The sequence below is a fragment of the Hippoglossus stenolepis genome, chromosome 7 (assembly GCF_022539355.2).
Source record: "Hippoglossus stenolepis isolate QCI-W04-F060 chromosome 7, HSTE1.2, whole genome shotgun sequence".
NCBI classification, from domain to species: domain Eukaryota; kingdom Metazoa; phylum Chordata; class Actinopteri; order Pleuronectiformes; family Pleuronectidae; genus Hippoglossus; species Hippoglossus stenolepis.
In genome coordinates this window covers 21,467,722-21,493,478 of record NC_061489.1, presented here as the reverse complement: position 1 = coordinate 21,493,478, position 25,757 = coordinate 21,467,722, and the positions used below count along the sequence as shown (strand labels likewise).

The 25,757-nt window shown below is 40.7% G+C and overlaps 1 protein-coding gene across 3 annotated transcripts in view; it reads left to right on the top strand.

Moving 5' to 3' along the window:
* The window catches only part of slit3 (slit homolog 3 (Drosophila)), a 229,262-nt gene that overhangs the window by 139,085 nt on the left and 64,420 nt on the right, over positions 1–25,757 (top strand). For all 3 annotated transcript variants that reach the window (XM_035161697.2, XM_035161698.2, XM_035161699.2), the window contains one exon: positions 24,735–24,806. In XM_035161697.2, coding sequence (XP_035017588.2) covers positions 24,735–24,806 — 72 coding nt within the window. The remainder of the gene's footprint in view (positions 1–24,734; positions 24,807–25,757) is intronic.

Below are 25,757 nucleotides of genomic sequence, written 5' to 3'. Positions count from 1 at the left end.
GTGTGTGTGTGTCTGTCTGTGGAAGTTTGTGTGTCTGATCTGTCCAAATTTTTAGAGCTGCTCATTTGTCACTATGCTCCAGAGGTGTGACTGGCAACGGTGCAGTGCTGGGTTGTTCTGGGAGAAGCTTCTACCGTCTCTGCATCTGCATCATTGTGCACGGATGTCTGTACGTGTGTGTGTGTGCGTGCGTGTGTGTGTGTGTGTGGCGGTGGCATTTGTTCTTGCACAGAGGCAGATGCTCTGCTTCAATGTGCGTTGGGCATCTTACCCTCAACTCATTGCAACAACTTAGCAATCAGATCATTTATTTCGTGATAAAACACAGTATATTGCCAGAAAGACAGAAAGAAAGTGGAGAAAAATGTATTTCTCTGCTTGGCACAAGCATTGGGTCATTTGTCTGAAGGGTTGTTGGCAAGTCCTATTCGTATTCTGCTGTGTGGTGCTGACGGGTGGAAAGGTTAGTCGTATTGTTGCTGAATGTGATTATTAGAGGGTAAAGCTGTTTAGCAAATGAGGAAAGAAAAGAGAGAGAGAGAAGCACAAAGACAAAGACAGACAAAGAGATATGAAGAAACGGCAGAGGAGAGGAGAGACGGACAGGAAAAAGATGGCAGAAGAAAAGAAGGTCAACATGATCGTCTTTAACACTGTGTCGCTCTCCATTTTTACATTGTTCCAATGCTGCTTCATCATTATGAGGTTCAGGTTCAGGCAGTGAGACCTAGAAGATCAGACTCATGATGCTAATGATATAGATTAATTGTCGAAATTTAAACAGGAGGAAGAAGTTATAGGCTTTCATGGTTATAAAAACCATTGTGAATATAATAAAACTATTCTCTTTTCATTATTTATGCAGCTTGAATAAATAATGTAACTCTGGTTTATTCTGGAAACAAAATCTCCCTCATGATCACATTCAAATCAATCATCAGACTTTCTATATGTGGCACTTTTCAAACAAATCAAAATGATGACAAAACGTAGGATATTAAAAATGAAATTAAAAAGACGATTTAGAGACTCAGCGAGATAATATGGAAATACAGCAACAAAAGAATGTTAAGATCATAGATTATATATATATAGATATATGTATTCAACATTTCTGTAAAACAAAATATGTAAAGGTTTGTGCTCAGGATCTGCTACAAACCAGAGCTGCAGAATCTATGATAACGCTCTAAGGTTCATGTGCTCATGTGGCAAAACCTGCATCCCACTCACTGAAACCATTGACTCCCAACAGAATCAGGCCCATCTTGATGAAACTCCTGCTGTAAGTGTTGTCGGTGCAGCCTTGTGCTGTCTGATGTGTTCACATGAATGATTAAAGAGATCAGTGGAAAACATTCAATAGCCCACATGGCAGCTTACACTGTGGATCACAGCCCGAACAAATCTTACTGCTAATCTCAAATGTCGTGCATCAACAAGGTATCGATATTTTTCTGCTGCAAAATTTTATTTTCTGCTTGAAATGCTGCAAAAAAAAAAGTTTATTTCTCCATCCATCATTCAACCTGTCAGGTCTCCCTTTCAAGGTTTTATTTCCTCATAGCAAAGTTTTTTTTTTTCTTTGATTCGCCAGCTTCAATTTTCGCTCAGCGCACAATGAAAGTGATCGGGGGCAGATAGAGGGGGGGGGGATCAGCAGCGTGAGATACAACATATTAGCAATTCATAAGACTCTGACAGCTGACTGCTCAGCGAGATTTACAATTCACTGTAAATGCGCAGCCATTCCCATTCAGCAGACAGCATGACAGCACACAGTATATTCAGCGAATGTGACGTTTTAATAAAGGCAGGTGTGTGCTTGTGTGTGTGTGTCTGCCGGTGTGTTTGTGTGCAAAGTGTTGGTGCGCGTGTGCAAAGGGCATGAATGACAGTAGGCAATTCTGCCGCTGGACTGATCTTCATTTCTGGCATCTTAAAACACACACACAGATGTACACACACACGCACACACACATGCACAGACACACAGACACACAAACACAGACGCAGACCCATCTGTCCAGTTCTGGGGGTTCATTTCGTGACTGAGGTACAAAATGGGTTGACAGAGGTAGCAGTGATTGGAGTTCATGTGACTGCACCATCAGGTAGGTTTGTTTGTGTGTGCGCACATCTGGGCGCACACACACACCCACACAGTGACACATGAATGTATATGTGGGAGTGTGTGCAGGGTTGTGCTTCATTTTGAGGACCGGTTTGTGTTTCATGCTTTTATAGTAAGAACATTTTTCACAAGTATCAACCAGTTAGTTCTTCACTAGGTTAGAATTCATCCATCAATCGATCAATAGCATAAATTGATTCCAGAACAAAAATCCTAACGGCAATGCTTGTTAGTTAAATCTTCAGTGATAGGTTAACCACTGGGATTAAACATGCAGTTGTGACAGAGGTCAGGCAATGGGCTTGAAGGTTAATACGGTCCATGATGGCGCCTGCGTGTGTTTTCCGTTATGGCTGCACATGCATGTATCTCATTACATGTTTTCCTATATTTGAGTGTCAATCTATGCATCTATTGGTCGATTTGTGTGTTCAAGTCATTTCTCACTTCCCCACCCATTAAAACGACCAGTCGATGAACGATGGACCTTTTGAGGCGATGTACGTCTGCGCACATGTTTGAGTACGTGTGGTTGTGCATCTGCAGTCCCGCTGTCTAAGTGTATTGCCCAAGACTGGCTGACAAATGGATGGTGTGTGTGTCTCTGTGTTTGTGTGTGTGTGTGTGTGCTTCAGCCATTTGTGTGAGTCATGCTAATTGAAAGCCACTAACGAATCTCCACATTAATTAATCTAGTCATTTTTAATTAGCCGCTGTTTCTTGGTGGCCTAGGTTTTATCTGAGCTGCTTAATATGTTCCACAGCAGCAGTGTTGACGAGGCCAAGCTGCAAATTGGAGCGTTGGGCTGATTTTGAAAATGCTAAATGGATTTTAGTTTGTTCGTTTTATTTATCTTTTCGTAATTGTTCCGGGAAATAAAAAAAAAAAGGCAGTGATGGGGTGTTCATTTAATTATTATTAAATTAGACAACATATTATAATTAACAGACATTTTAAGAGACAATTTACAAAATATTTCACTAATCACAAAATGAAAAATGTTGTGGATGTGTCAATGTGGCGAAAGACCTCATCATGTGTTGATTGTTGGACAAGCATTGTTAAGTTATTGCACAAAAGACAAAAGAGTTGTGATTTAGGTATTTTTTTAACTCAAACAAGCAAATAACTTGACGACGCAGGTTTACTTTGTCGTTTGGCGACAGCAGAAGAACATTTTACAATCAGCATTTTAGCGCATTTCACACACATACACCTATTAACAGGAGTGTATAGGTTGTGCATGAGGACTAACTCAATCCTTGTATCACGCGCTAAGTAGGATGGAAGTGGCGACACGCCCAGCACAGTGCAATGTATGCAGCTGTATTCAGGTGACAGCTTTGATTTCAGTAAAAAAAATCCCCATCGTGTAACAAGGAAACATCTTCTCTTATCGTAATGGCTGTAATATTTACCGAACAGTTTTCCTGTTGTAATCTATGTCGCTGCTAATGTTCATTCTGTCCACACTCGTATTCTAGATCAGATTCGGGCTCGATTTTGTACAAATATTCAAGAAATTACAACTATGTCCTGTTATTTAGTTTAACTTACTGCATAGTTTGGGGTGCAACTAAGTGGTTGTAATACCAGTAGTCTGAGATAAAGTAAGACATTTTTAATTAAAAGTAAAATTATAGCGCTGGAATTTATTATAAAAGGTTCAGGTCAATAGAAATCAAAATGAAGCATTTCCTCCCATCATTTTAAAGATAAAATGTTCTGCAGCACCTCTGAGATATATGGAGCACTTTCAACGCCTCCTATCACTGAGCAATAGATAAAATAAAATTTATACCGCTAACATCTAAATAAAATACCTGAGAGTTTTCTTATTGATTCATTTATTTTCTATATTCGAAGAAATGAATAGATTCCGTGACGTTCAGGATGAAGTGATTTGAACCGCTGTTAATCTCCGTGTCTCGGTTTGACGGAAGAGTTTTGCTTCCTGAAGAGGTTTAGGGAGAAAGATGGAAATGACTAAAGACACTTTTACATTCACCATTTCCTTTGATATCTGCTCCCTTTACTCATATGTCCTTAGATAGTCTCTTTCTCTCGCTTCCTCTCCGCTCCGCTCACTCTTTCATGGCTGCCAGGATGAAAGTGGAGGATCAGTGTTTTAAAAGCAAGGCAGTGCTGGGCTATGATTTATTTAGACCCAAAAGGACTGTGGTTACTATCCCATCCCTTTTTTTTTGCCAGAAGAGACAAGACACAAGATTTTCGGGGGGGGAGGGAGTTCACAAAATGGAAAAGGGCAGAACGAGGGATTTGAGCGGAGGGGAAGAGAGGAAAGAGCGTGGTATCGCTGTTGTAAAAACAGCCAGTTTCCTGGTCATTATTTATTTATCTGCCGTTGGACCTGAGGAGAGGGATGGAGGGAAGAAGAGAATGGAGGGAGCAAAACAACGCAAAGATAAAGAGATTTTGGAGGATTTAAGATAATAAAGCATGAAGATAAAGAAAATAGAGAAAAGAGGGCAGATAAATGGATGAATGCAACACAAATACAAACAAGGAGGCAGAGGAGAACGTACAATGTGCTGCAGAAAGTGAGCCAAGAAGAAAGAGATGTGGGGCGCAAAGGTGTGAAAGTCATCAGAGAGTGAGGAGAGACAGAAAAGCGCAGGAACACTGATGTGATGTTAGCGGGTAAAAAAACAGAAAAAAGAAGTGATAGAAAATAAATTGAACGGATCAGAGGGAGGGAAGCAGGGAGGCATTAATTATTGATGGAACAAATGTCTGACTGACTGACTCAATTTGGCCATTTGTTGTTTCCAGACCACGGAGGCTGTTAGATAGACACAGCGTTTCTCAAAGTGAGGATGGAGTCCCCGACCGGGGAACTGCTGGGAGGATTATCTGTGTCCTTGATAAAGCAAATCAGGCTAAAAATCACAGAGTGTAGTTTTTATTCAAAATGAAGTTGATCTTCTGTTTCTTAAATTGCATAATCTCTAATTTTGTTTTCTAATATTGCAATTATTTATTGCTAAGGCAAATTAGGAGTTGCAATTTAACCTGTTAACTGTTAAAGATTTAAAGTAAACTTAATTTAGATCCTCTAATATAAATGCAATGCAAAACATCCATTTCTAATCCCTGACTTTAAAACTGATGTGTGTAAACTCATGTCACCTCAGTGGATCCAAGGAGCTGAATTTCAAAAAGGAAATGCCCTCAATGAAATGAACAGAAAGGAAAAGTTGTTTCGTAAAGGTGATCATTAATATGTTTTAACACTCATGTCTCAAAGTCACACGCTGGCTCTTTGAATTTAAGCCTGTATACTTCCTGTTATAAATCGTTGTCACAGTCGGGCTTCGGGTCCAACTTGACCTCTGCTGAAGGTCATCTTTTCTCCCTCTTTAATATCCGCCCAGTCATTTTGGCTCTGGCCTGAAATGAAGATAAACTCCAGTTATGCCATGGTGAAAAATTTAAAAAGGAAATTAGCATGCTCTGGCGACTTTAGTTGCCACCGCCTGCAGATTAGAGGAGCAGGTCATTTGGTTGGGATATTGCCAGTCAATTTCTGAAGTGAACTTTTTGGCTGCTCTGCTGTAGAGCTCATGTGCTTCCAGGAGGCAGTTTTGTGGCCAAAATAATGGTTTTACATGTTTGCATTAACCTGCCTTCTTTCTCTGCATGTTGATTGTAACAGAAAGTTATAGTTTTGTTTGAGAGTCATATAAACAGGCCGGCAATGAGAAGCCTCATTTACAGAGGACGCACAGCAGGGAGACGGTTTGAGAAAAGACTAGAAAGGTGTTTAAATGGACCTGTTCTGACACATTAACCACGATGCAATGCGTTGATTCACTAACAGACATAAGACGAGAAACATCAATCATGTAGAATTTCTTCACATCAACATAAACAAACAACATTTTGTGAAGCCTATGGTTACTCTTAGAAAACTAAAGTTATGAGCTAAACTAATCTTATAGGCCGCCGTGGCTGAGGAGGTGGGGCAAGTCGTCCACTGACCAACATGGTTCCATTTCCAGCTCCTCCAGTGCATATGCTGAAGTGTCCTTAGGCCAGGGCCCCCATATAAACCCTAACGGCTGCTTCATAACTGTATGACTGATGTGTGACAGAAAAAGTGCTGCATTTAGAAGCGCTGTATAAATGTGTGTGTGTGAATGGGTGAGCATGGCTTGGTGTGAAGTGCTGTAAGTGGTTGTTACGACTAGAGAAGCGCTTTTATAAATGCATTTTACCATTCAATTTAAACACTGTGTTATTGTCGGGGGGGCAGGTTTAGCTTTGGCAAGTAAAGCGAAAAAAGTGAGCGTGAAATAAAGGTTGAAACAGAAGTGAAACCGGGATTAAAGCTGACAGCTCCTCTTGTGCAGCAACCAGTCCCTTTCAAAACCAGCAAGAACTCAAGCTGCTTGATCCAGTGTTCATTCTGTCTTCAGACGAGTCAATTCATCGACATCCCTCCGTTTGATTCTATTCCAGGTCTTAGTTACATTGATTACACGATATAAAAACATCTGTCTTTACAAAGGTTTACACAAGTTACTCAACAGATCCAAAGACGCTGAGATCCTTCTTTTCTCGACTACAAACACAGAGACAGACCCAAACTTGACTCATTATTCTTTCACTTTAAATCACGAACACATTGCAAACCATGGAGGACTTTTCATATTCGTCATTAAACACCTATCAGAATCAATTACAGCCACACACTGATTCTAAACAAGTGATTTTTCTAACGACGATCGTCACTGATGCGTGTCAGTGAACTTGAAAGTGTTGACATTCAGCAAAAAGATTCATCTTAATTACTCGACAGTCCTTTTCATCTGGATAGAAGACGTGAAGGCTTCAGATCGGCACCGCCACAGCTCATGAACACATTCTGTATTTTGGAAGAGAAGCAGTCTTTGGTCTCTGTATCCATTACAAAGGTCAGACCCTGCTCGAAGCTGCATGTCCGGGAAAGATTGCTGCTAATAAGCACATTTGTTATAGAGTTTCCCCAAGAGAAACGCTCTGATTAATAAAGACAACAAATACAAAGACTATTCTGCTCCTAATATTTCCATTTCATGTTCCGATGGTTAAAGCTGCGATGACTTTCCTTTAGTGCGTGATTGAGACGAGGACCATGACTGTCAAACTCAACACCACGTTAGCTTTTCTCCTAATACTATGATTGCACCTTTTTTCTGAAAGCGTTCGACAGTGAAAGATGTATGTGCTCAAACTTGTAAGGCCAATAAACATGGCAGAAGTGGAAATGTAATTACATGATAAACACAATCTTTGTATTTGACGGAGGAGCCGCTCGATCCGCTTTGTCGGTTCGATCCCCGAGAATTCCTCGTCTCTGCAATCACGTCAGCGCAGATGGTAGGCATTCCTCCTTTGCGACTAATGACCGTGTGTGCCAGTGCGTGTGTGTTTTTACTCAGTGAGAGCTAATTTAACGCTGAGTGCCAGCGCTGAAAGCAGGCCAACCTTGCTCCGCTGTGCCCTGAAGTCTTTCCATATCGTATTGTGTTCATTTGTATCAATGAGGAATGTAGAATTAGAAAGGAACAACTTCCTTTAATCTCTGAAATATTAAGTTGGATGTGTGTTATCTTCAGTCCTCTAGTTTGGTATTTTATTTAATTATGGTATTACCTCTGCCAAGGAGGTTGCATTTAAGTTGTGTTTCTCTATCTGCTAGTAACCATGAAACTTGGTGGAAGGATGAAGTAATAGGAAAGAACCCATTACATTTTGGAGTGTATCCGAATAAATGGGCGGATCCAGGAGGGGACAAGTGCATGCACATGAAACTACGGATTCCGAGTGAAGCAGACTAAAGAGTGAACAAGTTGTCCTATGTATCGCCACAATTGCAGCTGAAATGTTGAGGTCTGACTGTCTGCGTGAATGGTAACAGCTTTATGGACGATAGTGCTGAACACAGTTAAAAATGCAGCTACGGATCAAAACACGAACTTAGACATCTCTTATTTTATTATGAGACGTGTAAAAGTTCAATATGAAATTGTGGCAGGACAAATTACAACATGGCAAGTCGCCACAGTCGAAAAAATGTATGGGGAACAGTGCTTTGAGATGGAGAGATATGGGTGTTAGTCTTGGCAGAGGAATGCATTAAATGAAGTGTAATAGTATATTTAGTGTTCTTTTGTGGTTTGGAGTTTTAGCCACCAGCCTTCTTTAAATTCAGTGACCTGTAGCTTCCCGTTCTGCCTCCAGCTAAACCCCGATTCAAAAACCATGCTGTAGAGCTCTTCCTGATTTATAATTTTCTGCTCAGTTGCATAAATCTGTACTTGTAGATTGATTGCAATCACAAGGGCAAACCGATCGTTACTAATGCCCTGCGATGTCTCAATCAATAACATATAATCTATTTGAAAACACTTAGCAAATAGCTAACACCTAATTTTGAATTCCACTGTGTTTTAGCAAGTGTGTCTGTGTGTCTTTGAATGAGTTAATCCAGTTAGCGCATGTGTCTGCCAGGCCATATCAGAATAAATGATGGGTCCCTCTGTGATGATGAATGGTAATTTAGATTTAACATAACTGGACTAACGAGCGTGCTAATGACTCCAAAGCTAGTCTGGACAGCTCTCACCCGACGGGCTCACGCCTTGCATCCCAATGAGCTGGGGAAAGGGCACCCGTACACACACACACACCCTCAATACGCACACACACATACTCAACACACACACATACACACACAGAAGAAAAACATGCCCAAGGGTTTTAATAATTGCATGCATACAAAATCAAAAATTCACAAATGGTTCTGGCGGGGAAGCACACACGTACACACACACACACACACACACACACACACACACACACACACACACACACACCACTCGTTGGTGTGTGCACATGTGTGTGTGCTCTACTAAGAACTCCATGCGTAGTGGAGAGCGGCGATGTCACCCTAATATGAAGCTGATTAATTGATAATCATTCATAGGCCAGTTTTCAACCAGCTGAATTAGACGCAGTTTTCGTTCACTGATCTCTCGACTCAAGTTTTTTTCCCCGCTGACAACAAAGATTGATGAAAATAGACGATAAGTACTTGATCATTTTCAGATATAAATAGAATTAATCGGTTTCATTTTTCAAAAGGATCTTTATCTCAGTCAGAAATGATAAAGAGAATGAATTTTCAGGGAATTATATATAGAGTGTCCTGAGATTTGTCAAGGTGATGAGGTACCGTATGTGCCGTGTTTTTACTTCATGGGGTCATGTCTCTTTCAAAACATTTGAAAATTTGTCTTCAGAAATAAGAAATCCACCATTAACTGTTTCCTAGGCCGGTGACTTTATATTCACAGAGGTATTGATCCCGTCAGAGCCACAGATTCTTACGTCTTTGTTGAGTGACATGTTCAAATGTGGGCTGTGACTTTAGGACAGTATTTGTGCATTATTACCGTTATAGATTTCTGGAACCACTTATCGTCTTCATGTGTATGCACACTCAATACATTCAGTGTTCAATTCCTGAAAAGGGGACACAGCAACTGCTGAAGTGTCCTTTATCCACAACATCTCAATTATTACGTTATTACTGACCAGAAATCAGTCTGGATAGTTTTTTAGCTAGTTTTAGTTTTGAAGACAATTTTGAAGTACAGTAGACAGCTTGAAGTGAAGGTTTTATATAAATAGGGGGGCTGTATGTGAGAACTTAAACGTCGGAGTCGGTTGATTCTGCCATTTTCTGGAACATTTCCTTCCAGCCCCCTGATAAAATGCGTCATGTCCGACCTCCTGCGTGTTCTACCCAGGCACCACCACTCCCCTGAGTGTTTTCTCCTTGATGTGAACGTCTCTGACCTGAACAACCTCCCGCTGAATTCTTCTTATGTTCAAGGCAAACTCATTCATGTCTGAAAGCAGCTTTTGAGAATTTAGTTCAGAAACCACAGATATATTCTGCAAATTAATGTTGTAATGACTTTAAAGTGGTAAATAATCAAATATTCTACAGATGAGCGACTGAGATGAGAGCATATCCTTTAATATCATCTTTTGCATATACAAAAGGCAACGGTACTAAATAAAATAAAAAAGAAAGAGATGTTATCTGATGGAGCACTTTTTGATTCCCCCCTGCGGACATACCTCTCTGCTGATACTACAGAAACATGACCAGGGGGCAGGGACGGATTGAGTTTGAAAGATGGCAAAAGTGAATGAGCGGCAGGTCAGATGACGAAGTGTGCGATGTCCACCGAACCGACATAAATTCACTTTTTGTGAAACTGAAACTGCGACGGTGACGGACCGAAACTCGTGGCGTGACAAAGAGAGACGGAGTGAATGAAAACGGCACGATGCTTAGAAAAGTACAGGAGGAAAGAGAGGTTTCAGATATGCTGTTACATGACATGCCTACACACTCACTCTCACACACACACACACTCAGGAACAGCCCAGAGGTCTGAGAGGACTCTAAAAAGCAGAGGAGCAGCTGCATATTTTATGATCACTTTTCTCCATGAAGCTTTCTCTGAGAGAGAGGGAGAGAGTGAGAAAATGAGTAAGAGAGACAGAGGTAGGAGGCGGGTGTGCGTCTGTATGCGTGTGTGTGTGTGTGTGCATGTAAACTTGTGTGTGTGTGCAGCAGAAGGGTTTTGACCAACCAGCGACTGTCATAATTCATAAGGGGAGACGGAGTTGCTCAGTGCACTGTGGCTCTACAAGGTGACTTTCACTCCTCAGCCTCTGACTCTCTCTCTCTCTCTCTCTCTCTCTCTCTCTCTCTCTCTCACACACACGCGCAAACATGTTCTCCTTCTCTTCTTCATCTGAAGTGTCTTCCCTCTTGTCTTTTAGCTTTGTTCTCTCTTCTTCAGCAATTATCCCCTGCACAGTCTGTCTTATCTCTCATCTTCTTCATTCACATCTCTTCTACAAACCCTTAAAGGTCCAGTGTAAGATTTAGGTGAAAGGGATCTATTGACAGAAATTGAATATAAATTGTACGAATTTTTTTCTTTACCCTAGAATGAGCCTTTTATATTTCAATACTTACCCCAGGAGTGGGTCCTCTCTACGGAGGCCACCATGTTTTTTACAGTAGCCCAAACTGGACAAAACACCTTTGGGGTTTTTATGACAACTGAAGGCTACCACAGGTTCTCCTTAATGTTTGAAGGGGAGGGTGAGGTGAGGGGTATTCAGCTGCAACATGCTACTTCACCACTAGATGTCACTAAATTCTATACACTGATCCCTTAAAGCTAATTTATGCTCACCAATAGAAATGCATACGATACAGACAGAGCCCTCTGTCTGTACTCTGCGTTCATTTAATCCGTATTTGTGCACGTCTGCTGAAAGCTTACGGACAAAACAAACAAAAGGGAGCAGTACCACCGGAGATCGTGAGGGGGCAGTGTAGCCAATAGTTCAAGTGAGACGATTATAGGAAAACGAGGAACACATTTTAACAATGGTGGAACTTTGCGAGTTGGTAAGTTTCACCATCGCCATTTCCAACGCAGCAGCTTTTGTGTCAGGAACATTATCACAACCTCCTCCCTCCCCCTCGACATGTCTGTTGTTCTAAGAAACACTCGACTCTACGCTGCCCTCGAGTGGATGTATTGCTTTACAACCATGCCAACATAAAGGACGCATGGAAGTATGTGGGAAGTGATAGTTGCTGCTAAGTTTGAAAGGGACAAATCTCTTGTTACGTAAATTAGCCTTTTATCCTCCTCTCACTCCTCCTCTCTTTGCTTATTACCGTCTCTTGCTTTTTGCCTTTCTCCTCCCTCTCTCCACATTTCCCTTCTTTCATCCTGTTTTTCGTGTGATCACAAGGAAAGAAAACGACTTAAAAGGCTACGTCAGCCAATTGGAGTGAGACTAGACTCTAACATCATCAGTTCGAGTAAGTTCACTGATCGTCCAGCCAAGCACTGAGACCAGAATAACCTTTTCTACCACTGTTTTCTTTCCTATTATATCGAGGGAGGAGAACAGCAAGAAAAATAGAATGACGTGTATCAGGCTTGTAAGCCGGAGGCAGTCAATTTTATTTCCACCCGCTGAGTTGTTGACTTCTCTGCCTCACTTATGCCACAAACTCCTCTCTCCTTTGCCAGATGCCAATGTTTAACAAAAATACTATTTTAAAGAAAGAAGCGGTCAAACGGGAACAAATGTTAGCATTACTCTTTAATGATGTGTCCCAGTACACTGTTAGAAGAAGATCATCTCATTCACACACACACAAAGGACGCCACAGAACAAAGTACTTTACTGCCAAATGAAATTTCTTACACTCGGTCTGTTGTGCACGCTATACGAGAACGATGCGCACTAGTGGAGTTAATCTAATATTTAAATACCACATTTAGATGAAAGAGACTTTTACTGCACAGAGACAAAATATATCACATTAAAGTAGAAGCAACAGAGATATAGTCATCAATGTAAATATTAGAAGTTTAAAATATGTCTTGCAAATCTTCTCATTTATATCCAACAAAATTTACCTCATCCGTACAAGTAGGAATGTGAAATAAACTGTATAAGAGGTGGAGTAATAGAATTTGAAATTTTACCGTGTGTGTGTGTACCTGCAATTTAAACTTACAGACTCACAGTTTGGCCAAATAGGGCAGTTGTTTGTGCAAATTCACCAGTACAACTGTCAAAATGTAACAAGACTAAGGGGGTTGGAAAAACAGTGTGTGTGCACCTGCCCCAGTTCAGTTGTTGTGTGTCCAGCCTCAGCCGCCCTCAGTAACGATTGAATTTCTGTGGTCGCATCCTGCCTCTAGATCTGTCTTCTATCCCTGATGCGTGGGCGCTGGATCGAAGCCCCTAAAATAAACCTTTCTTGAACCTAAAATGTAGTAATACAAAGGTCGTGTGTGTGTGTGTGTGTGTGTGTGTGTGTGTGTGTGTGTGTGTGTGTGTGTGTGTGTGTGTGTGTGTGTGTGTGTGTGTGTGTGTGTGTGTGTGTGTATATATGTGCATACCATAGTGGTGTCTGAGTAACCAAATTCATTTTAAGTGGATGCATATTTTTCAGTCTCTTTTTTAGTACGTATCCAGGTTTGTGCGTTGTATTTTTGACCACATCCTCTACATGAATATAAGACATATCTGTGTGTGCGTCTGTGTGTGTCTGTGTGCGCACGGAGGGGTCTGAAGAGACAGAGCAGTGCAGCTTTCTGCTGTTCAGTGATTTTGGTCTGGCCGGCCTCTTGGCTTCTGTTTGAATCAGTGGGCTCAGCAGAGCCATCACACCCTGGCAACAACCGGCGCCCTGGCAAAAACAGAGGGCCTGACCTGTGGAGAAAGGGGGGGGAGGAGGGACGGGGCGGTGTGGGAAAGAGAGAGAAAAAGTAAAAAGACAAGACAGGGGGTCAAATAGAGAAAAATAGGTCAACAGAGAGAGGGTCAGCTGTGAGCCGAAGTTGCTGTGTAAAAATTGATGGAACGGTTAGTGAGGGGAAGGGTGTCTTGTGAGTTGTCCAGAAGTACACGTGTTTCATATTTAAGGTTCATTCGTCAGTTTCCTCAGTTGAAAAAGAAATGTCCCTGGAGGAAATCATTTATCAAATTATAATACAGCCCACAGCTAAATGCAACAGGTGGTACCCCTTAAAAATACACATATTTGTTAATATAAGAAGTAAAAAAAAGTAAATTATAAAAAAGTATATTAGAAGTCTAAAAGTAAACACCCCTGCAGCTAATACACATAATTAGAAAGGAGCTCACTAATTTGCCACCGCCCAGGTGTCCCCTGCAATAATGCACCAAATCCAACCCTGTTCATTTGGACATAGTTCTAAAACTATTGAAGATATATATATAAACTGTTGGTTTTATACTGAATCCTCATTAATTCAGCTACACACTGGTGGTAGTTACAGGTTTCCAGCTCCATTTGCTACTCTACAGGGGCTATAAAAACCTATACCCCTATGAAACCACATTAAAATCCTAATCCGCTCTATATTTCGCAATGTTTAAAAAAGTGATTCAAAATTCCTGGATCTGCTCCTTTAACCAGATCCACGCCAACATTTAATGGATTTCTTGGCCTGTTCTCCATCCTTCCGCTAAGTCCCATGGAAATCCCTTCAGTCGTTTTTTGTGTAATCCTGCTGACAAACAAGAAAACCAACAGAAGAGCTAAAACATACTGGGTGGAGGTAATAATCAGGCCCATTCAAATTGAAATGTTCTGTTATAACAAAGTATACTTTTCATTTAGCTTAAAACATAGAGAAAAATCAAGAACCACACATTTTCATTGAAGTTCAGGTCAGCAGACTGAGACGGTTATTTTAAATCTTCAGCTTGTGTTTCCTAAAGTAGCTCATGGCGGATTTTGAGGTTTACTTTGAATTCATGTCCTCTGGTAGGAAAAGCCTCTTTCAGGTGCACTGCCTCAACTCGACTAAATTCAGAGCTTTCCGATATTTGTTGTAAACCATTCTCCATTCTGTCCTCGCGATGTATCCCGACCGCCACAGAAACTCAATGAATAGTATCACTGCCATACTTTACAGTTGACAGGGTGCTGACAAACATTAAACAGTCATGCAGGTAACACCAAGTCAGCAGCAGCCGGTTAGAACACACAGAGCGAGGATGCGGCGGGTAACAGGGGGCTTATGCAGAGGTGCGGAACAGCGTCGGATATGGAAAGAGAGCGCGGTGCCTGCAGTCTGACCCACGCACAATTCATCACGTCCCGCTGGGTGGCAGGCAGGAAAGGGTGGGGGGGTTGGGGGGGTTAGCGAGGGGAGGAGGACAGCGAGAGGGAAGCGATTTCAGGTGGAAATCAAGCAGAGCTAAAAGACAATTAAGAGAAGATAAGAGACCAGCCAAAGAAAGTTCAGAGTCCAGGCAGGGAGGCAATATGCAATCTCATTTATTCTCATTTAAGGTGTAATGGCCTCATCAGTAGATTTTAATGTCATTATCCCTCTCTCCCTTCTTTCTTTTTTTCTTTCTTTCTTTGTATGCATCCCAGTTTCAGTTAATTAGATTAAAATCCACGTCGTCTGATTGGGTTATTTTTTAGTTTAGCTTGACACGTTACTACACAAAGTTTCTTCCTTTGTCCTTGAGGCAGTCTTAAAGCTTGCCGAGCTCAGCACCTACTGGTCTCAGTGAGAAACGAGGCAAACATCCATCATTTAGTGAAGCGTTGATACAGAGACCTTTACTTGCCTCCATTTGTATAAACAGTATTTCACATTTTTAAATGTCAGGGTTTCCTTCGTAAAATTGTTTATTTCTTCGAGAATAATTTCCCTTTTTTGGCCTATATAATTTGAGACTTAAATGAGGCGTAGCACAAAGTTTGGTGAGAAAATAGCTCAACTCCTGAATATCTTATTTTTTTCCCGGTTTTGGTTGTAAACAGTCGAGCTTTCCCAGGGTGGTTTCCAACGGCAACCCTGTGGAAATGTCAATTTTCTCAGAGATGAGTGGAGTAAATTGTGCGACTTCGGTTGTTCAAACACTTGAGAGTTTATTAAACTAGCCCGGTCTCACACATACACACACACACACACACACACACACACACACACACACACACACACACATACACACATATACACACATATATATTAAACAGCAGCACAAAGACACACACACACACATTAATGCTTGATGCATACACAAAAAGAAAACACACAATTTAACACCAGGCTGCCTGGGTGAAGCGGCAAAGCAGGCATTAAACCCCGTGGGAAAGTTCAAATATGAGACAATCCGACCACTAAAAGCCCTTAACTCCTTCACCTAGAGGCCCTTAAAGCCTGTGTGCAGACCTTATAGACCTGCAGGGCTCAGTGTTAAAGTCAACAGGGTCAGAAATCACTTCAACTCCCAAACTGAAGTCTCCTGATCAAAAGAGACACTCACTGAATGAAGGACAAGAGCTTTCATTTGCGTATTCGCTCTGCAACCTCCCACACACACACACAAGGATACATACACTTGCAAAGACACTCAAGCTTTTATTCACACTTCCTTGAAAAGCCATTTGTTTGACCTTGTCCACAGAACACACACAGATGAACAAAGGTGTGCACAGGCATTCGCACGCTCGCTCACCTACACACTGCGGCGGTCGCACACACCTGCGTACACAAGAGCGCAGCATCGGGGCTGCGGCATAGCGCAACTCTCGGATGAGTGATTACTTCAAGGGTCGGTGAGTCTCACTGTCTGACTCAGCGAGACAGAATACAGCTGTACAGCCCCCGACATATACACACAAGCCACATATAATCACGCACATATACACACTTGTCTCCAACTCTTCTATACAAAGATATCTGCCCCTCCCCCAGCTCTCGCGTGGAGAAGGAGTGAATAGAAAAAGAGGTTAAATGATCATGTGACCTGTTTGATTGAGAGCGCGACACACATGTTGGAGGGTCTCCTCGTCTCTCTCGCTCTCTGCAGTGAAAGAGTGCACGTTGGTCGTGAGTGGGTTAAACAAATGAGTCGTTTAAGGAGTGAAGTGTCCGTGCTGTTCCTATTGCCTCCTCTGCTGGAGCTGTAATGAGGCCTTGGGGAAGATGCTGAGGGCTCTTCACGCAACTCAAAGAGTCTTTCAGGCCTTTCGATAGTTTGCCCCTTTACAGCACCTGTGTGGGAAAGCTCTCCGAGAAATACATTCCTCTTAGAGCCATGTTGGCATGAGGTGGGATTTTAATAATGCAAATTAATACTGTGCTGCCGCTTATTATATCACTTAGATTCTGAAAGCTCTTACTTTTTATATTTATTATATATTATATAAAAGCAAAAGTGTACACCTCCTTATATCCTCAATCTAAGAAAAATTACCACAGCGTTGAATTTAATGCAAAACCAACATACATTTTCCTCTTTCATGAATAATCTGATATCTGCATCCACTCTCTTGAAGAGGTTTAGATGAATATTGATATCACTGGAGTATCTGGCTCACTTAGCTTCCGTGTTTCAAAGTTAACAAAAGCTGTGTTTTAGTTTAACTTTAAACTGAATAACATGCTGCATATTGTTTGTTTATTTGTTGGAAGAAAAAACAATGTCTAAAAGTGACAAGTTGTGCTGTTAGGGTGGTTGTGAGCCAGATTGTTTCTTGGCCGTGCACAGTCACCTCCTGGAGCATCGGCCGGTTGCCAGACAATCTCTCAGTGATGAAAAGACTCCAGGAAGTAACTGCACCTAAAGCTACATAACTCTGTCTCCAGCTTTATGTTCACCCTACAACCATGGGAGTGGTATCAAATCAGCCTTAAATCACTTTGTTTTTATATCACCGTGGCATTAAGACAATATTCAAAGTTGCCATGTTTGCTTGCTTGAGGTATTTCCACTGTTACAGCCACATTACGGTGGCTCATCCCATCCAAATGTTCCTGTCAGCCAAGATGGCAGCAATGGCAAAACTCAACAAGTTGGCAAACATCCCTTCAGAAACACAGACAGCATGTTTACATTTGTTCTGGACAATCTGTAGTTTTCAGGTTACTTATTTAATTAACAATTACTTTCTGGTAAGTTATAAGAATTACCTCCTGGTTTCAGTTTGTATAATTTAGTTCTGAGTGAAAATACTGCATGAAATGTTCTCGTAGTTTAATGCTGCAGCTGCACTGGTAGAATAAGTCGATTTTAAACTCAGGGATCATCCTTTAAGTCACTGAATGAATTTAAACATGTTTACGCCCGCACGCCTGCAAAATCAATGTTTACACTCGTTCCACATTTTATCTTAATACCGTATTCAACCTGTTCACCCACGTCATTTTCTGCTAAATAACATTTTACATTTAATCTTTCCAATCAATATTTTTTTCAGTTAAAGTTCTGGAATTCCAATTTGAGTCCTGAAAAGATTCAATTTAGAAACAGGCATGTTACCTTGATTTAACGACTCCAGTGAAATAAACAGAAAATCAGTTATTGAATTAATCATCTACTGTGACTGATTTAACGTACTGATTCCTTATAATGAACACCTGAATATCCCACCCTTACGTATACGCTCAGACATTAAACTGAGACAAACTGTCACTAGAATACTAATGTAGTTACTTTATAAAACACGGATAAAGAAAAGTTTGTTTGTGTAGTCAGTCAGATAACTGCATTAATGGAGTAATCTTAGCAACAATGCAGATGTAAGTATGGGTGATACAATTGCTTTGTTGTGGTTTCATTCCCACAATGGAGTATTGATTTGAGATTCCAGTGTAGGTCCAAGTGCAGCAGAGGATTTTCATCCCAGAGTTTAATCTAAAATGAGACATCAATACTAGAAATGTGTGAAATTCCCAAAAATGATCGCAGACGATTGAAATGAAGCAATACATGATGAAGTTTAACTTGTGGTTCACCAAATTACAACAGTTCTGACTTCTCGTTTATTATTAATGCTGTAGAAGTTACTCAGCATTTTGTACATTAAGTTTGTAGATTATATTAAAAATCAATTCAGAAATGTGTACACTGAGAAATAAATTCACATTTCTATAAAAAAAGGCAAACCAGCAACTGCATCAGTCTGATACACTGGAGCACAAACCTTTTGCTTGTTTGAGTCTGTTAACAGATTTAATGGACAATAAACATACTAAACTCCAAATTGATCATTTGATACTGTTATTTAAAGACACGTTTTATGATTAGTTTTATGTTTGAGTTCGGTTCAGTCATCAACGTTTCCCATTTCACAGACCATAACTAATGTTAGTGATTACGAGAGAGAATAATTGTATTGAATGTGAGGTCAATATTGGTTGTAATCACAGTCATAAAGTTACACAAGTTGTTGTGCAGCCTTTTAGTGGATGTAGTAACTCGTACATTCTGTCAGTGTATTGATCTGTGCCTGTTGAGGCTGATTGAGCATAATAGAGACTAATACACGCACACAATGGCATGTGAGAGTTTGTGGAGCTGCACAAGAGTAATTACAACTGAGCAGAGCTTAAGAACAACCACACGAACAGAAATGCCTCCAGAGATATGTGTCCTTTTGGAGATTGATATGCTCAAACCATGGAGGAAAGCTGGTAAAGAACATGTTTATTAAAACGGTGACTCTAATGTTAGACTTCAACCCCAAAGCTGCTCTGTGCATTTAAAATTTCAGTGTGACAGAAAACACACAACAATCAGCAAAGCTCTGGGGCAAGAATAAAAATCTGGCTTTGGTAAGCATGTAGAAATGGCTTTTATAATCAGAACACATGTCCATTCACCTTATACAATGACACTGAGGCCTGTGTGTACCAGCTACTTGCTTTGGGCCCTAGTTACATCCAAATAAGATCTAGATACAACTTTCTTAACTTAACAGACCGATTTCTGCTGATCACTGTTTACCTTCGTCTTTCACAAATCAAAGAAACAAATTCTTCTTCAATTTCCTGTGTGTTTTGAGAACACAACCAGGACACATAGCTGCCATTGTCTCTGTAGGTCACCTGTCTTTCGTTTCTCTCCTCAGCCTTAAATACATTACTGCTGTCAAATACTAAAACCTAACCTTGTGCTCCAGAGCTGTTTTGGAGAAGGGTATTTATTTATTATTTAAGGTATTTGTCATGCTCGGCTTAATAGCCAGGGTCTGAACAGGAGAGCAGATGTGTGGAAGTAGCCTGGAAATAGTCAGTTACTGTTATCTTGTGTGTTTTTGTTTCCTCTTTCAACACTTTGGAAATAAGGAACATTTAATTTCTGAGGTTCTGGTTAAGTTTAGGGCCGTGTGTGAATTTAAGTTAAGTTAAACTGAAATTGGTTACTGACAAGGTTTGGGTTAACCTGTCCACGGTGAATGGAATTCGATGTTAACGTGTGTGCGTGTGTGTATTTGTGTGTGCGTCCGTGTGTGTGAGCAGAGATTGACGAGTAAGGCTTTGACCTCAGTGTGTAGGTTGCAGCAAAGACACATATGATAACATCACTCTCTTTCTCTCTGTCTCACACAGACCACACAAACACACGCACACACTCACTTATACACACACACACACACACACACACACACACAAACGATAGCATCTCCCCGGTGGGTTGCCTCTAAAGAGTCTCCTCCATCACTGACTGCTGAGGCCCCTTTTACTGCAACATACTGCATTGCATGCGGATACATGCAAGCATGCAGTGCACATGCTGACTCAAGAATACACACTACACAATAGTGGCACTCACAAATATATACACACACACGCACATTTGGTGATCCTGGATCTGTCCTGCCACACCACTGCAGTGGTCAGTGCAGCCTTTATGAAATTAAATAGAGAAAATAGAGCTGAATAGGCGTTTTGCAACAGAAACATTGTGTTCTGTTGCAACACTGTTAGACGAGTCCTCGAGCTCCCTGTTGTTGTGACTGTAAAAACAGAATGTGCTTTCTTTAATAATTAATCTGCAGGGCAGAGAGCTCCCAGTAAAATGTCGACATTATACTGGAGAGGGCCTTAATCTGTGTTAAAATATGAAACTGTGTTGGTACTAAGATGACTACTTTTTAAAAGTATTCTAAAAAAGTTAAGTATTTAATGGATACAGTTGTAATTAATTCACTGACTATTCATCTTGAAGAAATAGAAATCACAGTTGCTTTAGTGCTGCCGGGGAGAAAAGAATCTAAATATCACCGGTCTTTCAGCTTATTCAACATATTTAAACCATGTGAAGCTTCATCATTGACTCTGTCAGGATCTGAAGTCAGCCATTAAAAGAAGAGAACATTAAAAAGTCTGAGAAAAGAACAGATATTTCTCACTCAAAGGAAAATGTCAGTGAGGAAACAGCTGCAACACTAATGTAAGTATTTTCTTAACCGTATCACATTAGCTGTGAAACATTTGTAAATGGGAGCATGAATACCGAGCCAATGCTCTGGTTTGCACTCTGTGATTTAGTGGTCACAGGACAGGATGTGTGTGTCGGGATGTGTCAAGGCTGCAGGATTATAAAGTTCAGACTGACAGAAGGTGGAACCAGTGGAAAGTCCCCATCTGAACCAAATTCAAAAGTAGAAAACCACAATCAAATCCAATGGATGAAATTCACAGGTGTACAGTAATCTGGCTGTTCTCCTGGATTCCTTATATCACTCGAAGCCAAACACTTGTCAAAGCACATTTATCAGTTTTATGAAACACCCACATTTTTAAACGTGAGACATTTCTCCCATCTCTAGGTTTTTGGGGCACAAGTTTATTTATGGCACTTTAGAAAAGCAGAGCTGACTGAAGTGTTAGACAATTAAAACACGAAGAGAAGAATAAGTGTAAAATAAAATTAAATATAAATCTAAAGGTGAATAAAAACAACTTAATAAAACACTCAAAAGTCTTAGAAAACTTCAGTTTACCCTTAAAAAATATGTCTACATGAGGTCTACACCTATTTGTCAAAGTTGGGTAAAAGGATCGTTAAATTTTAGTATAATTCCACAAAATGAAGGCAAATCATGACTTTTGGTATTTTACCAAATTCTTATTTTAAAATTGTTTCTTTTAATAACTGGATCCTTTGTCTCTTTTCAATATTAGTTTTATTTATTGAAGATATTATTTGGGCATTTCACCTTTATTGATAAGAACGAACTGGGGAGAGAGCAGGGAAGACACGCAGCAAAGAGCCGGCTCGGATCCAAACCCACGGCCGCTGCAGGACCCAAGCCTCCCTTTACGATCTTTCTGATATTAAACGGTGATCCTCCTACAGAATTTTCTGTCTTTGCCAAATTGCAAATATTTTTCTACGATCACTTTAAATCTATGCAGGCTTTTTAGGAGTGCAGCCGTGGCCAGAGCAGTGTAAAACAAGCCGAGGGGAAAAATGTCCACGATATAAAACATAGTTGCGGACGTCAAAATTATGTTTGTAGTGTTTGACTTGGCTTAAGTCGGTTCAGTTGCTGCTTTATTAAGGCGGAGAGATGAGGAGGGTGCGCTGAACAGAGTGAGTGGGAGAAAATCTGACAGGGAAATTGCAGAGGGAAATTATTGTTATTCCACAATTAAATTATATATACTGGGTGGAATCACCCCTGACAGGGCTGACCAGAGCAGCACTCCTGATGTGTGTATGTGTACGTGTGTGTGTGTGTGTGTGTGTGTGTGTGTGTGTGTGTGTGTGTGTGTGTGTGTGTGTGTGTGTGTGTGTGTGTGTGTGTGTGTGTGTGTGTGTGTGTGTGTGTGTGTGGATCTGAGGGCGAGTGTGAAACCTAATCCGGCGACCAAGGCCATTGAGGCTATACTGGCAGGCAGGAGAATGGAGGAAGAGAATCGGAACGAGGGAATGAAAGAGAAAGAAAATTGGTAACATCAACAGAGTGAAGCAGAAACGGTCTATTTTAAGTCTGAGTGGGTGTTAGTGAAAAGACAGCAAACCTCGGGTAATGAGGCTGTTTTGAACACTTGTGACAACACTATGTGAAACAAACCACCCTTGATTTGTGTCGGCAAAATCGTAATCATGGTCAAACTGTATATTTGGGCCCAAACATGCGGCAAATGCTTTTAAAATTTGCTTTAATCTTGAATTTGGGTGATTTTTCAGAGAGAGCTGACCTTGTGAAAGCCTAAATGTGACAAATGAATGGTTTTCACAGATTAAAAAATGACTCCCCAGTCTTTTATTCATCCTCAAACAATGACTCTTTGAATATACAAGGTTTCGGGTGATGTGTTGCGTAAACTCACCTCATTTTCTATCCAGTAAAATGAATGATTCATGGATATTGGGCAAAAACTAAGTGAAAGGGTTGCACTGGTTGCACTGGCAACAAGCCACCAGAAAAAGAATACCCTGTAGTGTAATATGAGTTCATCCCTGGATGTCTAATTTAACATGGATCTCTCATTGTAGTCTGCAGTTGTTATCGGTGTAAGTACACTGAGTCACGGTGTTGAATTTTCTTGTAACTCACAAGTTGTACTTAGGGGATATCATTTCTTCTGCATATTATATTTCTGCCCAAATCAGCAGGAAAATGAATCCGTTTCTTTTCAGTAAAAATGCAACGATTCAGCTGAAATGAGATCAAAAATCATTTTAGCTCTAAGTTTATATTTGTATTGCCTTTATTTGCTCTGATTTGGAAATTTTGTTGACTATATATTATGGTCTTCAGTGTCTTCTTGAATCAGGAAAATTGAGGTTGGTGGTTGAAACCAAACTGCTCCTTTTCTTTAAAACATCCCGCATTTTATGATTAAACTCATTAAAACAGAAAAGACTGAGCCTCCTTACATCCAAAGATAATAACTCACACATTCATTACGAACATATACTGTAATGTGAGCTGCACGTCTTTGTCCCGTTTAATGTTTCGCTGAATTGTAAATTCACGAGCGAGTGTGCGGTGCTTATAAGTCACGAGGGAGCTGCTCGTGTTCTGCTATGTTTTGTTTTGTATATGCACTTTAAGCAGCTTGTACTAGTCTGTCATTGCAGAACCATCCCCCCACGGATTGCTTTGATGGAATAGTCGTCTTATTTTCCTTTGTTCTTTTCCCTGTTCTCTCATTTCTGTCTCCATTTCTGTGCATGAAAATCACTGAGAATCAATAGGTTTTATGTTTCCTCAACACGCTGAGTGCCTGTGTATATATGTGTGTGTGTGTGTGTGTGGGTGTGCGTGTGATAGTGTGTATGTGGGTGTGCGTGTGATAGTGTGTGTGTGTATTTGCTCATAACGACAGTCAACCTTGTTTTTCATTCCACTTCAGGTCGATACTACATATGAGACAGAGTGTAGTTTATGAGAGAGCGAATAGTCAAAGACAGCAGTGACCTGCTTATGAGTTAGAAATGGAAGAAGCACAGATCAAGGGTGCTTTTGTGCACGTGTGGGTGTGTGTGTGTGTGTGTGTATTAATAAATAACGAGTTAACACTCTATGTGATGACTTGGCACGTTAGTGGCCCCCTGGACAGAAGGTCAGATTTTGCAAATGCAGTGTGTTACAGTTTTGATGAGGTTTGAAATGGTGCCAGCAGTGTTTTTAAAATTTATATTCAAGTCAAGTCAACAACCCAGAGTTATAAAACTGTTAAAGACAATCACATGTTTGGTCGATAGGTTAATATTCTGCATTCTTCTGTTTTGGAAATGTTTCAGTTTTTCTGCTTCATTTTTATTAATTTCTTTTTCACACATAAAACCTTTAAATTGATATTAAAACATCAGTACACCAGTGGCTTCCCACCCTTAATGACTTGCATCCCTTCAAAACAAACCTCATGTTTAAGGTTTAATAAGTTGCTTATTTAGAATATTATTAGAAACCTGACAGGATAAACGTGTTAATGTGTTGCAACATAACTGGTTTGTTGAGGTCTATTTAAAAGTCTGTTTAAATATGGTTTAATGTCTTATAATGGCTAATACTTTATTTATTTATTTTTTCCCTGTGAGCCATAAGAGAAAAGTTGACAATGGCCAATCCAGCGTTTTGCACAGATTTTAAATTTTTGTCATGTTTTAAACCACCAGACCAATAAGTTTTACCAGGGTTTAATTTTTCTAACATCTATCTCTCTGTTCCCTGTTCAGCACCCTCAACAACAACAACATCACCCTCATCCCCCTGTCCAGCTTCAACCACATGCCCAAGCTGCGGACACTGTGAGTATGACGCACACACACACACACACACACACACACACACACACACACACACACACACACACACACACACACACACACACACACACACACTCAGAGAAACAACTTACATGTACTGCAGATGCTCACATGTACTCTGTGGTTGAATGTTAACACACACATGCACATGGATGAATACATTCCAACTTTCATATGAACTGGGTACAAACACACTTCACACACATGAGTAATGTTCACCCACACACAGACATGCCACAAATACACACACGCACACACACACACACACACACACACACACACACACACACACACACACACACACACACACACAAATGCCACATCAACATACACACAGCATGGCAGCAGGGTCTGTGTGTGATCATCTAATCATGCCATAATAAGAGAGCAACTCTTCTATTGTTTCATGACTGTGAATAATCATGTGGCCATTACACACACACACACACACACACACACACACACACACACACACACATGCGCGTACACACACAGATGGATACAGTGACAAATGTGTGCCTGCACCCCACAAACAGACAAACACACACACACCCCGCTGCGTAATGGTAACTTCATCAATACCACAAGAAAGATTTCTTTAGGCTCTATAGTTCAATCTGCTTTGATTCATTAGAAGAAACCTCATATACTGACGTTACTGATGTGTACACACACACACACACACACACACACACACACACACACACACACACACACATCCAACATGGACCCCAGGCTGAATGATCTCCTCTGATTGATTAGAGGGGGGTTCTTTAACTTGTGCGTTGTCTGTTTGTGACGAAGATCCTGCAGTTGTCAAGGCCATGGCACGACATATCAAGGGAGAATGCCCATAATCCCATGGGACTGTCTGAGAGGCAGACCATTGGTTGCATTCCTGTCAGCCACACTGGGGTTGGATAACACCAAACC